Raw genomic sequence first — 14,544 nt, 5'->3', positions numbered from 1 at the left:
CAGCCTCCAGCTGACACAGCAAATGGGAAAACCTGCTTAGTCCCTTCATCCCTGATGCTGAGTGTGTTTTACTCATCCTATGGTAGTAACCCAAGCACTGGCTGACCCAAGCTGGGAGACACTTCTTCATATGTGATGCATTGATGATTGGATGCTGTAACCTAGTCAAATTTAGACACTTCCAGGCATGGCCAAAGGATCCCCTCAACAACACCCTCTCAATTATTATCACTTGCACTGAAGTGAGGAAGCTTTTCAGCAAGACGTAGAAAAAATATAATCAAGGTCAAACATACACAGGCGCAGACATTAATAACTTGCAAAAACTTTTCTCCTAATTTAGTTCTCACAATTGCCCATGCCATTCTGAATGCAACTTTCTCCAGAGATGTTAGCCTGAGGCCGACACCGAGCCGGGGAAATTGTCTTCGGAGCTGTTAAGGTCTGTCAAAGTAATGAGGACCTTAAAACTGAGCCCTGCTATGGAACATGTCAGGCAACCTGAGCTGCAGTTGTTGCTGTTAATGCTTGGTGTAATTATGCATGCATACAGTGCCCTGCACTGGGTGTAGAGGAATTACTTCTGTGCTAAGCTAAATGTCTGTATGCTGTACAGGATGGATTTGTGTCTCTCCTTGTGAATGCTGTTTGTGTGGGTATACATCAGCTCTCTCCTAATCTTTCTGTTAACAAACATAGCACGGGATTTTTAATTTTTTTTTTTTTTTTGCCTGTATTAGCACAATTCTGTCTCTTATCTAGATCAGATCCCGGCCATAGGTGTCCTGTCTAACTCAGCAATATCCTGAGGCTGTCAGGAATGATTTGAAGCTAGTTATCCTACAGCAACAGCCGGGCAGGGCTCTAAGAATAACTTCCCATTGGCTTTTGTATGTATTGGCAGTAGCTAGGTTGTCCTCTGCCTTAAAGTGAGTCACTGGAAGAGAAAATTAGGAGAAGCTGGTAGTAATTATTCATCTAATAACAATAATTATTATTATTTGGAAGAGGAGAAGGGAGAGAAATAGTTGTGCTATTGGTTCTTTGCTGAAAGTGACGACTGTGATCATCCAGCCTATAAAGTGGGGATTCATTGACCTGTGGTGGTGCTGACTTAAAGGATAGATGTCTGACAACTGGTTTTGTTTGTGTTCTTTCTGTTTATTTCCCCCCCCCCCAAAATGCTCACAAAGCCACTGCTTTATCAGGGCTGTGTCCACATCTACTCATTGGAGAATCATAGAATCATAAAGGTTGGAAAAGACCCCCAGTATCATCCAGTCCAACCATCAACCCATCCCCACCATGCCCACTAAATGATGTCCCTCAGTGCCACATCTAACTCTCCTTTAACACCTCCAGGGATGGTGACTCCACCTCCTCCCTGGGCAGCCTATTCCAATGCCTCACCACTCTGAGAAGGCAATCTTCCTAATACCCAGCCTGAGTTAAGACTATCAGCGGGACAAGTCAATTCCCCTCCCTGCTGCTGGGCTTGAAATTGTATCTCAGCTGGACACCTCTGTTAAAGCAAACACAGGGACTCCATCAGAGTGGTTTGCACTTTGGAATGGGCGACATTGCAAAAAAAAATCCAAGCTGAGTGGGGACAGAAGGCTTTAGCTAAAGCACTCTTAGGGAAGTTCTGTGGAGAGGATATCTTTTGTTTTGGCATAGCTTAGATATTTTTTCTCAGAAGGAAACTCTGAACACAGATGCTGCGTTGAACCCAGCTTTGCTTAGAACTTGACAAAAAGTTATTTTGCGGCAGCACAGTTAGAATTTATAAACAATTTTTATACAGTTTGTAATACGTTTGGGGAGAACCAAGTAAAGCATGCAGTAGACTTATATTGTTTAGGAAGGTGCCTGTTTTGTTCTGTAACTGTCCATCTATAAAGAAGAGTCGTGCTTCATAGCAACTCGTATTTGCAACTGTCTGCAATTTGGGGTTGGTGAAATTTGGGGCAGAAGTTTGGACTAGGCAGCACTCAGATCTCTTAAAGATCTACTTTCATGTCCACAGAGGAAAAAGAAATAGGATAATTTAAAGCAGAGTAAGGAATTGTTTTATATGCACAAGGTATGAACTGATTGGATCAGGGAGACCTTATCACTTGAGACAACTCCCTGAAAGGAGGTTGAGGCGAGCTGGGGATTGGCCTCTTCTCCCACGTAACTGGGATGAGAGGGAATGGGCTCAAGTTGAGTCAGGGGAGGTTCAGGTTGGATATTAGGAGACATTTCTTCTCAGAATGAGTGATTATGCACTGGAACAGGATGCTGAGGGAGCTGGTGGAGTTCTTGGAGGTGTTTGAGAGAAGAGTAGATGTACCACTGGGGGACATGGCTTAGTGAGCATTGTAGGGATGGGTTTACAGTTGGACTTGGTGATCTTATGTGTCTTTTCTAACCTTAATGATTCAATGATTTTATGATTCTAAGGAGATGTCAGCCATATATTTTTTCATGATCTTCATCCAGATGAGACATGACCACAAAAATTTTGCTAATGGTTGCAGTAAATTGAAGCTCTTGTTTAGGTTTGTAAGAGCAAATGCCAGTCAGCATGGCTTCTTCCCATGAGTGATAATGTGTGTGTTGGACTCGAGATCTGGCTGCGAGCTGGTCCAACTCTCTTTAGCTTTTCACGTGGGAAGAAGAAGCTGAAGGATTTGCTGTGTCAGATCTTTCCTCCCACTGTCTTCATCCATGGCCAGTGGCTGGTCCTCCAAAACAGTCTGGATATCTGCCACAAAATGAGAGGAAAAAATGTTAAGCTGAATGAAGCATAAAGGAAGACTGTTCTTGCAAATCCTGTGTCACTAAAGAGAAACCACCGTTCCTTTCTTTGTACCTTCCCAGATATATAGGGCTGTCAATGATATTTTCTTTCTATTCCTGCTTCTGCTGTCAGCCTATTTATGGCTGTAAGGTTTTAAAAAGAAAAAAGTTAATCACTTGTGTGTGCTCAGGCATCCCAGGGAAGTGGCCACGACATCAAACTTTGGATGCCACTCTCCAACATAGGATTTGGATTTGGGGTGCTTTTATGTGGAGGCAGGAGTTGGACTCGATCCTCATGGGTACGTTCCAGCCTGGAATAGTTTATGATTCTATAATTCTATACAGCAAATCTAATGGATCCAATGGAATTTTATCCTTTGTCCCGGTACCCTCTCTGATTTTCCTCATCCTGTTGCTTTTATCCTCAGTTTCTAAGGCTGCTCTGCTCCAGCTGCCTTTTGAATACGTAGTAAAATCTCAGACTTTGAAGACTGAGGATTCTTGCCTGGCTTCTTTGCAAGTAGTTTCCCCAGATGCAAATATAGATCTTGGTGCTCCAACAATCTGTAGATCAAGGTCTGAAGGCTTTGTTTTTCCTATAAGCCCCATGTTTTATCCTTGCTGTTGTTTCATGTAGATCTGGAGAGTGAAATAGCCACTGATCACAAAGTCACTGTGAATATGGATTTACTCTTTGTGCCAAGCTTACAGTAGACAGCTGAAGTACGGTCTCTGTCTTACAAGATTTGGCTCTTAATGGATTTATACAGCGCTAATTACAAAACTTCAGCCTGAGAGAAAAATAGTGTCTCACAGATCTTACTGAGATTGCAAAGCAGAGGAAAACATCCACCCACTGGCATTCAATGCAACAGAAACTGTTCTACAGCCTCAGCCAACAAGAAAATAGCTGCTTGGTGACATGGAGAGAAACCCAAGGTCAGAGGCTCTTCTTTGATGTTGGGGGACCAAAGTGGGATTTTGGGATTTGATACAGGACTAGGTCCAGAAAAATTTAAGGTTTTATTTGGGCTTCCTTCAGAGTCGCTGAGGCTCTGTGCTTTGTCAGTTCTCCACTTTTTTATTTCTGTGCTTTGGATCTGTATGATCTAATATAGACATTCCTCATACTAAGAGCACCAATGTCAGACAGTGTTGTGACACTGTTTACTTGAAATTTACAACCTCATGTGCTTTTACTACAACTGTTTGCCTTACATTTTCCCAGCTGCTGTGATAGGGAATAATTTTAATAGATTTGTCCTCAGAACAGTGTTCATAGAGTCATATGTTCATAGAATTATTATGGTTGGAAAAGACCACAAAGATCATCTGGTCATGATGCTTCCAAGACTTTGAAATAACTATCTGCATTGTGGAGGAGGATCTCACACTTGGAAACTCACAGGTGAATCTGCTATGGAAAGAAGAGTTTAATGCCAGTCTTCGGATTTGTAGGTTATTTCCATGACCTCAAAACTCCATTCTTGTTTCTGTGGCACTGAATATATGTGTTCTTTCATGAAGTCTCCATATAGCAAATTCCTGGAGGAATGTTACAAGCCTCTCCTCTCTCCCTGCCAAGTACAAGGGAGCACGCATCTGACCTGCTTTTGCTGGTAGGAAACCAAGCCTGAAATGCAGGGAGAAATAGCATCCACGTGCAGTTTTCTCCAATGGGAAATCAGGAAGAAAGTCCCACTCGTGGCAAATGTTAATCCCTTCCCTTAATGCTCTTCTGGCAGATGCACAGGTAACAAGGTGATGGGCAACATGTGAGTGCCTGAATAGAATAATCTGTGTGATGAGTGAAGCTTAAGTGCCTTGCAAATGACCCATTGCTGAAATTAATCTATTTGGGACAAGCTGCAGCTTGTGCTGGGATCTGATCATTGTGGCAAGCTCCACAAAAAAACAAAACAAAACAAAAAAAGGTGTTAGATGCCCTCAAATTGAGAGTTGCATTTCCTTTCCATCAGGCATCGAACAGGTTGTGTGTTCAGGGAGAGAGGATTTAGCTGAAGTTAGTAGCGGCCTTTTGTTTGGGAGTTGTTGTCAATGTGCCTGTGCGAGTTTTCTTGCCGTGCTGGCTCCCAGAGAAAAGCATCTATCCATGGTAATCAGGATTTATTAAGGGAAGTCAGGAAAAAATCTTTAGCTGAGATTAAAGGGATTGTGTAGCTGCACTTGGTGCTGAATCGCCGTGCTCTGGCTCCATTGCTGGACGTCTGCCTCGTCAGCATCTGCTCGGCCTCCTGTGTCCCAGCAAATGAATAGCTGTGCCTGAGCAAAGCAAAACCAAACAGGAACGTGCTTCCTGATTAATGTTTGACTTCATTAACTACCGTGCTCATGCTTTTGACATTGCCCTGTAGTCCTGGCTGCTGCTGGCTTGCTCCTAACTAGGTGTTCCCAATTGAATAACCCACATATTATTATGGGATACATATGAGCCTGATCCACCACATGCTGGGACCCTGGTGTGGTGTTTGTTGGGCATGATCTGCAGGAGGAGGTGGCAGATTTATTCCCCATTTGGTGCTGTGTTCTTGTTTCGATGTATGTTTTGTTTCGAGCTTCTTGCTGAAGCTGGACCCAGAGTAGGTTTGGTTGTAACTCTTTGCAGTCAGGTTAGCATGGATAGCTCTTTCAGTGGAATGTTGTTGCTGACCTTGCAGTGTCCCTGCTGCAGAAGGTGGCTACGGCAGGGATCCTGGTGATACGGATCTGCCACCTTTGGTGTCAGGAGGGCTGTGTGTGTGAGAGCCAAATGGGGAGATGCTTTTGTCTTCCATCTTCACCCCCTCAGGAACACCAATTGCAATGGGGTGGATTTGTGCTGGTCTCCAGTTAAAATTAAATGCATCTTCCCCTTAGGCTATTTTCTTGTCCAAGGCCCATTGAATTGCATGTTGTAGAGTCTTGGGATCGTTGTAGGACTCAACTAAGCAGCATCTCTAATTGAGCAGTCTCTAACCTTTGCTGGAAATGGTCAACAATAGTTAACAAGTAACCATAGCTTGCTGTCCTTGAGGAAGAACCAGTTTTTAAACCAAGCTATGCTCAAGGGATCTTACAGGGAATGTGGAATTTGCAAGCCATAGAGTGGAGATCCTAGTTTCACAGGAAAGAGGGTGATGGGAGACTTTACATAGGAGCTGAGACCTTCCCTTGGTATAGTTGGTGCTGACCATGGGTGGAGCCTTGTCTGAACCAGGTGGATTTGGTAGAATAATTCTTCCATTAAAAATTCATGTCTAGACAAGGTTCCTTGGGAGCTGCTGTATGTCATGAAGGTTGCATAGCATTATCGCCTGAGCCCTGGTCAAAGAAGGAGGTAGGCACCCTGCTTTTTCATGCAGTGGGGAGATGAAGAGGCTCATCCAGGAAATCCAGTCTCAAAGTAAAGCTTTTAGGGCACTGTTAATGACCGATTACTTCCCTTCAGCACAGCTTCTGCATGTGAAGAGTCCAGCATCCAGCAGAGCAGAGGGACAGCTCTTCCTCAGAGGGGTAGAATAAGAAGGGTTGGTTTCTACCAAAATATCCTTAGCTATGTATGGGGCTACAGAATCTCTGTGACCTTTCCAGGGATCTTGAGTGTGTTGGCAAAGAGGCAGATGTGTCAGGAGCCACGTAGGTCTGCTCACACAAGAGCTCTGCACACTGGGTCATGGCACTGCTGGCCGTGTCACTAGGGGGAAAAGCAAGGGAGCACTGTTATTTTGGGAGGTGGTTTGGTTTTCTTTTGGAAATACCCGGAGCAGAGTCTAAGCCCAGATGTCACTGCCTGCACAGTTTGTCCTTTTGTTTATTTTTCTTGTAATATAATTAGACTTTTGCAGCTTAAAAGACGGGGTATGTCTATGGCACTGCAGTATTTGTCTTCCCAACTGCTCTGATCTCCTGCTATCCAGATGTGGATAATAAAAAGACATGCATAAAACCCCTTCTCCTTGATGCATTCTCTGAGGGGTTGTGCAAACTCTGCTCTATTCTGCAAGCTAAACATCCAGTTGTCCTTGCCTCTGCTCTCTGCTGTTATTTAATAGTGAAGTCAAAGTAGAAAATTTAACCCTGAGAGGCTCAAGTACTGACTGTAACTCTAGGATGCAGGGTGCAGAACAGTGCGAGCAGGAGAGCCAGCAGTGTTCAGAGAGAAAATCCTCCTCCTAGGGTCACTTAGACTGCAGACTGAAGATGGTAGGCTCCTTCTTTCTTCCAAAACCTGCTTTTTCTCTTGCTTGGTGGCTCTTCCCCCTGCAGGTGAACATCTCATCCCATGAAGTTCATTGTCTTTTAAGTGCCCTTGTCAGCTGCAAAAGGGGCTCCTCACCCACCCTTCTTGGTTCACTGGAGGCTTTATAAAGGCTATAAAGGCTCACTGGAGTCTTTATAGTTTCTGAACCAAATTTGCTGTTGTTGCATGGAGGAGCATTTCCCTCCTTCCTCTATTAGTGACAGACACTTCTCTAGCTCAGTCATGATTCTCACTTGCTTGGGCCTTGAGGATTTCACATCTGGAGTGCATCTCCTCTTATGTTGGGTTGATTACTTATTTTAAAGGTGCACTTGCTGCTGTTGTTATAACTCAGGTTTAGGGCTCTGTAATAATTCTTGGGCAGACAGCTCATGTTGGAGAAGAGGAATTGTTATGTGTTCTTTCAGTCTTGGGGTCACAGAAACGTAGAATTATTAAGGCTGGAAAAGATCATCAAGTCCAACTTTCAACCCATCCACACCATACCCTCTAAACCATTTCCCTCAGTGCCACATCTGCCCTTTTCTTGAGCACTGCCAGGGACAGCGACTCCAGCACCTACCTGGGCAGCCTGTTCCCAAGCCTCACCACTCATTTTGAAAAGAAATGCTTCCTAATATCCAACCTGAGTCATAGCAGTTCCCATTTCCCTGCCCTGCAGCTGTGCTGACTCAGCAGGTCTAAGAGGAACAAACTATAGTAACATACAGGAGTAAAATAGATAACCTTTCTGTATTTCAAAAGAAAAAAATCTTCCTACATCTGTCTAGTGCCCGATCAAAGCAGTGTGTGTAAGAGAAATATGGATCATAACTCGTAAGTAACGGGCGCCAGTGTTCAGGGTCACCATGTGATGATTCTGAACACAGGACTCAAACAGGGACAGCTTCCCTCTTCTGCTGCTCTCTCAAGGATGGCCTCTTTTGAAAGAGGAATGCCTATGCAGGGAGTGCTCATCCCATCGCCTCTCAATCTATCATAATAAAGGTTATTAAAAGCTGACATGACCAGCCTGTGTGTATCCCTGCAGTGAATCCTCACTAACTCACAGGACAGTCTTGCCAACTCTGCAGTATGATCTTGATTTTATTAAATATTTGCTTGACCAGAAAGGCAAAGCAGACAAGGGTAAACATGCCTAAAGTAAATGTGAAATGACCTCTGTCCGTCCTCCAACCAGCGCCTGTGACTGATGTGTTAGGGAGGGCAGAGGGAGGGAAGGGGATCATGCAGCTGCTTTGAAATTCTGGCTGCTGTGAGAAATCTGACATATTTGGGGTGGCATAAAAGTGGTGGGTGCTCTAGAAGCCTGGACGTACCCTTTCCACTATCAGATCTAATCAGTTTACAGGTCAAAAGAATACATATATATATATATATTTCTTTTTATTATTCCTTGAAGTATTTTTTTCCATTCCTCTGGCACTGATTTGAAAAAGCTGTGAATCCCAGCCCTGCTTCTCTGCCACATCTACCTCCCCGCTGGGATTTGTGAACAGCAATTTTTCCCTTGCCTCCTCCTTGCACAGGGCTGGCTGTCGTCACCTTTACTCAGAGAGTTACATCCCTTTTTCCAGCATAGGCTCTCTATGAGAAGTGATAGTGGCTTGCAGAAGTTCATTCAAATCACAAGGATCTTTGAAGCTGGGATTTGATTTGTTTCACTTCTAATAAGCAACAAAAATATGGAGAAATTCTGATCTGTATGTTGAAGAGGGAAAGGGGAAAAACCAGCGTGCCTTGGCCTGGCCACCTGCAACAAGGGTTGTGCAGTCAGCAAGTAGCAAAAAGCTTGGCTGGCATGGCTGATGGCATTATATATATATATTTTCCACGTGCCTCAAGTTCTGCCAGGGGAGTTTCAGGTTGGATATTAGGAAAAAATCATTCTCAGAAAGAGTGGTGAGATATTGGAACAGAATGTCCAGGGAAGTGATAGAGTCACCATCCCAGGAGATGTTCAAGGAAAGGGTAGATGTGGCACTGAGGGACATGGTTAGTGTGCATGGTGGGGTTGGGTTGATGGTTGGATTTTGTGATCTTAGGGGTCTTTTCCAACCTTAATGATTCTGTGATTCTGTGAAAGCTTCTCTTGGTTTAAAATCAGCCTTTAAAAGGAAGAGGAGCAGGGAGCAGATGGATGTTTTGAATAGGAGGATGGATTTCTGCAGCACAAGGTTGGGGTACAGTGAAATCCCCTGTGGCTCACATCAACTCTGGTTAAAAGCTGGGAGATTTAAAGCGACTGAGTGGTGCAAGGAAGCTCCTTCACTCTTTTGGAGGAATCACCAGGCTGGTCTCTGGGTTGTCAACTTTCCTAACTCATGGGCCTTCAGGCTTTATTACTGCTAATAATGAGGCAGCCCCTTTCTTTTCAGCCCCCTGAGATGCCCCCATTGATCTTTTGTTTAGACAAGGTTGTCTCAACTTTGCAGGGGGTTAAGAGAAACACTGTGCTAAGGACCAGGGGAGGGAGGAGACGTGGTGCTCAGTCCGGTTTCTGCTTGGCAGTGTTCCCCTTGTAGATGTGGCTCTGAAGGCTGGTGCACCACAGCTCTTACATCTGTACCCCAGGCTGGACTGCTACGAGGCAGCTTTGATCTGGAATCCATAGGCCTGTTTGTTCAAACAAGCCTGCTCTGGACCAGCGTCTCCCTGAAAGGATGTTAATGTCAGACCAGAGCTGGCTTCTTCCTGGCAAACTTGAAGAGTCACAAGACAGCTTAGCAGCCATCTGGGCTTGTCCCTGCGGGCAAGTCCCTGACCTTCTCTAGGCTTCATTCCCTCATCTGGAAGAGCAGGATAATAATCCTTCTCCTGTTCTGTCTTAGCAAATAACACAGTTGGGTCAAAGTTGGCAGTGCAAACAGTAATGCTGCTTGATGTTTCTGCTACCAGTCTGGCTACCAGTGAGTTTTTGTGCTGTACCATGGGGCACGTGTGTGTGTAGTAGAGGTTAAAAGGGCATTGATTTATTATTCTGCTGTGTGATTTCTGCTCTTTCTACCAGCATCTTCTCTTTCAGGAGAGCTCCCTTTGTGCTGGTTTTAAGTAGAGAGCTCTGAGGCAAGAAATAAAGGATTAGCAATTAAATATGCTCTGATGATGGCACGGTTGTGAGGGAGGGAGGAGGAAGAAATACTCCATAGTAACATACTTTTGTTTTCTTTTCCTTTTTTTTTGTAGGACAAAATCTGCCAGGGAATTGGTATTCTGAAGACATTCACAGCTTCCAGTCTTCATTCCTTTGGGAATATAAACCTTTCTAAATATGTCACCAGCCATGTGGAAATGGACTTGCCTGGTTTCTCACCTCCTGTTATCCACCACAGTGTCACCTCTTGGGAGACAGCAGCCTCCCCACCCAAAGAGGCCCTTCATCACCTTCACTGGAGATCAAATGGAGGGGAACTTCAACCACTTAGTGGTTGATGAAAGGACTGGGCACATTTACCTGGGAGCTGTCAACAGGATCTATAAACTCTCCAGTGACCTGAAGGTCCTGGTGACCCACCAGACCGGTCCTGATGATGATAATCCCAAGTGTTATCCTCCCAGGATAGTCCAAACCTGCAACGAACCCTTGACACCCACTAACAACATCAACAAAATGCTCCTCATAGACTACAAGGAGAATCGATTGATAGCCTGTGGGAGTCTTTACCAGGGCATCTGTAAGCTTTTGAGGCTGGATGACCTTTTCAAGCTGGGAGAACCCTTCCACAAGAAGGAGCATTACCTCTCTGGTGTGAACGAGAGTGGCTCTGTTTTTGGAGTCATTGTTTCTTACAGCAACATGGATGACAAGTTGTTCATTGCCACTGCTGTGGATGGCAAACCTGAATATTTCCCCACTATTTCCAGCAGAAAGCTTACCAAGAACTCTGAGGCAGATGGGATGTTTGCATATGTTTTCCATGATGAGTTTGTGGCATCTATGATCAAAATCCCCTCAGACACCTTCACCATCATCCCTGACTTTGATATCTACTACATCTATGGCTTCAGCAGCGGTAACTTTGTTTATTTCCTAACTTTGCAGCCTGAGATGATCTCACCACCTGGCTCCACCACAAAAGAGCAAGTTTATACCTCTAAGTTGGTCCGGTTGTGCAAAGAGGACACAGCTTTTAATTCCTACGTTGAGGTGCCCATTGGCTGTGAGAAGAATGGGGTGGAGTACCGGTTGCTCCAGGCAGCCTACTTGTCCAAGGCTGGAGCCATTTTAGCAAGGTCTTTGGGTGTTGGCCCTGAGGATGATATCCTCTTCACAGTCTTCTCCAAGGGGCAGAAAAGGAAAATGAAGTCCTTGGATGAGTCTGCTCTTTGCATCTTTGTCCTGAAAAAGATCAACGATCGGATCAAGGACAGGCTGCAGTCCTGCTACAGGGGAGAGGGGACATTAGATCTGGCCTGGCTCAAAGTCAAGGACATTCCCTGTAGCAGTGCGGTAAGTCTGGCCTCTGAACACTCACATTTAACCTCCTCAAGTTCTTGCAGAGCTTAAAGTGTGCCTAAGTGGCTACAGCAGGGAGTGAGGGACTGAACCTGCCTCATCCCAGTCTTGGCTTTTCCTCTGGCTCATGACACCATCTAATCTAACCAGCCCACGCCTCAGTTTACTTATGGTCAAGTTGAAGAAGGTATCACTTTCTCAACTTCCCAGCAATGTTATGTTTGTTGATGGAATAAGCCAAGAGGCCTTGAGATTTTTGTGAGAAATTGTTCTGCTGTTGTTGTTGCGCAGTGAAATTCATTAGGGGTGAAATCACACTCCCTTCTGCAGTATTGGCTCAAACCTAAACCGAAAGAAGACTTAGATAATGACAACTACTTGTGCCTATTTCTGTGTCTGATGGTGGAATTTTATCTCCCTAGGCTGGAGTTGGGGCAAGACTTTTTCCGGGAGCTTTGTGAAGTCAGTTCATTTATTCTAGGGCTGAGTAGTGCTGATCATTAACCATCAAAGTCCCTTGTCTTCCTCCTTCTAGCCATCTCTGCATCCTTTACTTAAAAATTAAGGCCTGGCTAAAGATCAAGGATTAAATGCTGCAACATTTAAGGGCAGGACAGAGGAAGAGGTTGGTCTACCTGACCTATAGACGGTCTTAAGAAATTCTCTTAGTTTATTCCACCAGTTCACTAAAGTGTCATTGCAGAAGTCTACCTCAGCCCTGCCAATATGTGTCTGGCTTTGATACCACACACAGAAATAGGCATTATAGTCAGCACTGCACCCCAGCTGCTGTAATAGCTGCCTCTCTGGGCTTTGATTTCCTTCCTTAATTAGTTCTTTCAAGTAAGAGGCAAGTTCAAGTCTGAGCAAAGGGAATATGGAGAAACACCAGAGCACTTTCCTGCCCCATAATCTCACAGCAGAGTCAAGGCTCAGGATATGGGGTTGCTCATGCTTTCCTTTGAACTCAGGGATCCTTTGCTGGGGGATCCCTGCTGATGTTCCTTTGCAGGACAAGGACACGCTAAGAGGAATGCAGATGGAAACATCATTGCAGGGAGACTGATCCTGCTTTCCATGTCCTAATTTTCCTTTGCACAAGCACAGCATTACTGTGTGACCTTGCACTGCTCTCACAATCCTAGACTGAAGTTGAGGAGGGACAAACCCTTCAGTTTGGTGGGATCCCTTCTGTCTAGACCTCTGCCAGTAGCAAACCCCCTATGGATTCACAGGGAGAAAAGCTGTACCCAAATGTGGCTTTGATATATATATTTTTTTGTTTAGCCTCAAGGCCTCTGCACATTCAAAAAGCTGCCTTTAGATTTAAGCTGGAGTTTCCCACTGGAGTTACTTTCCCAGGCTGTTAAGCCTCTCCATGTATTTGCAAATCTGTTCTGCTTGTGCTCCATACTAATGCTTGCAGCGCAGGACCTCTCAAACCAAGTGTTTTGAAACCCCTCAATCACCTGGCTTCTGTGGCTTTAAAAAGGGGGAAAAGGGCCAACATTGTCCCTTGGGATGAGTCGCAGACATGGTAGAGGGAATTTGGAGGGGTGGGACTGAAGAGACTGGGGAGAGCACAACAAATTGGGGACTGTGTGGCACAGCAGGGAAAACTGTAAGAGCATCTTTGTGACTGTGAATCAGAGATGCTAATGCTTCCCATCTGGAAAAAGAGCCCGGAGATCCTTGAAGAAAAAATAAGAGTCTGAAAAGTGTAACTAAGTGGGCTGTACTCTCCTTTAATGAGTCTACTTAGAGTTGCTGGCAAGCCCTGCCTGAGATCAGCTGTGTTGCCCGAGGGAAGAGGTATTAGTGACTTGGCTGCTGTAAGGGCTGCAGAGTCCAGCTGCTAAGCTTGGAAAATATTTGATGGTCGGTGAAGTATTTTGGAGCCTGGACATATGTCCGTGAGGGCCTCATCTCCGTTGCTGATGGATGTCCTGCTTGCCAGCAGTCTACCAGCATTGCTGTTCTGCCTTTTCACAGGTGGATTGGAGCAGCTATAAAACCAACTATAAAGCTACCGGTGTGACTTTTCATGTGGTTTTCTTTTTTTTCTGGTTTTTTTCTTCTTCTTTTTTTTTTTTTTCTTTTTAATTTGGATATCAAATGTGTCTCTGCTGATGCAGGATAGAAACCCAACCTCCCCATGATCAAGGCTGGACTTAAAGTTCAGCTCTGCTGCCCTGCATCCAGCAGCCAAAATCCTGCATGTGTATAGATACAGCTGGTATGCTTCTCAGTGAGCAGATGGGTAAAGAGAAGCTGTGGGAAACCCCCACTGAGCATTGCAGAGAAACACTGTTAGAAGACATATTCCAGCCCTTCCTTGAGATATTTACTCTTGGACCCTGGAGTAGGGCTCACTGCACTGTCCTTGCACCTTGGTCAAGTCTGGCTTGGGAAAGACCAGAGATGAATTGACAATCCTTGATGCACATTCCTCTCCTGTGTTATAGCTGTCCTCCTCTTAATCTTCAGCATTAATCAGGAAAAAAATATGGATTTTTATGTCTGGGCAGTTGATTTGCAAATTGGCAATGTTCACCCAGGTGATGAATAGTTCCAGGTAATATCTCTGGTTCTCCTCTCTGTACCTTGCAAATACAGGTTAATAACTTATATTTAAACAGTACTCTTGACCCCAAATGCTTAGAAATTCATATAATCAGAGAAAAATGAGTCTGTGAAAAAAAAAGAATCTTACAAGGTCATCTGATTTGCCCTCCTGCCTTACTTATAACATTTCTGACAGATGTTTGTCTCACCTGTTCTTAACCTCCAGTGATGGAGGCTCCCCTCTCTCCCTACATGATCTATCTCTGCTGCTAGGAATCTTTCCCTCACTTCAAATCTCATTTCCTGATACTGGAGTCATTATGACTTACATAGCCGTAGAGAGCATCTCTGTCTCCTTTGACTAGAAGGAATGACATGTGCCACCAAAACGCTACCACTTTTGTGGTGCATCAGTCTAAATTAAAAAAGTTTCTTCTCAGAAAGAGTGGAAGGGTATTGGAACAGGCTGCCTGGG

The 14,544-nt window shown here is 44.6% G+C and overlaps 1 protein-coding gene across 1 annotated transcript in view; it reads left to right on the top strand.

The window, feature by feature from the left end:
• PLXNA4 (plexin A4) overlaps positions 1 to 14,544 on the top strand; it is a 451,631-nt gene that overhangs the window by 15,792 nt on the left and 421,295 nt on the right. Inside the window, exon 2 of the mRNA XM_065743801.1 lies at positions 10,235 to 11,498. Within this exon, the coding sequence (XP_065599873.1) occupies positions 10,320 to 11,498 (1,179 nt within the window). The 5' untranslated portion in view covers positions 10,235 to 10,319. The remainder of the gene's footprint in view (positions 1 to 10,234; positions 11,499 to 14,544) is intronic.

The sequence above is a fragment of the Cyrtonyx montezumae genome, unplaced genomic scaffold (assembly GCF_038088225.1).
Source record: "Cyrtonyx montezumae isolate F1298 unplaced genomic scaffold, pur_monq_1.0 scaffold_3, whole genome shotgun sequence".
Lineage (NCBI taxonomy): Eukaryota > Metazoa > Chordata > Aves > Galliformes > Odontophoridae > Cyrtonyx > Cyrtonyx montezumae.
The sequence above is the reverse complement of the archived record's forward strand: the minus strand, read 5'-3'. Positions and strand labels throughout refer to the sequence as shown.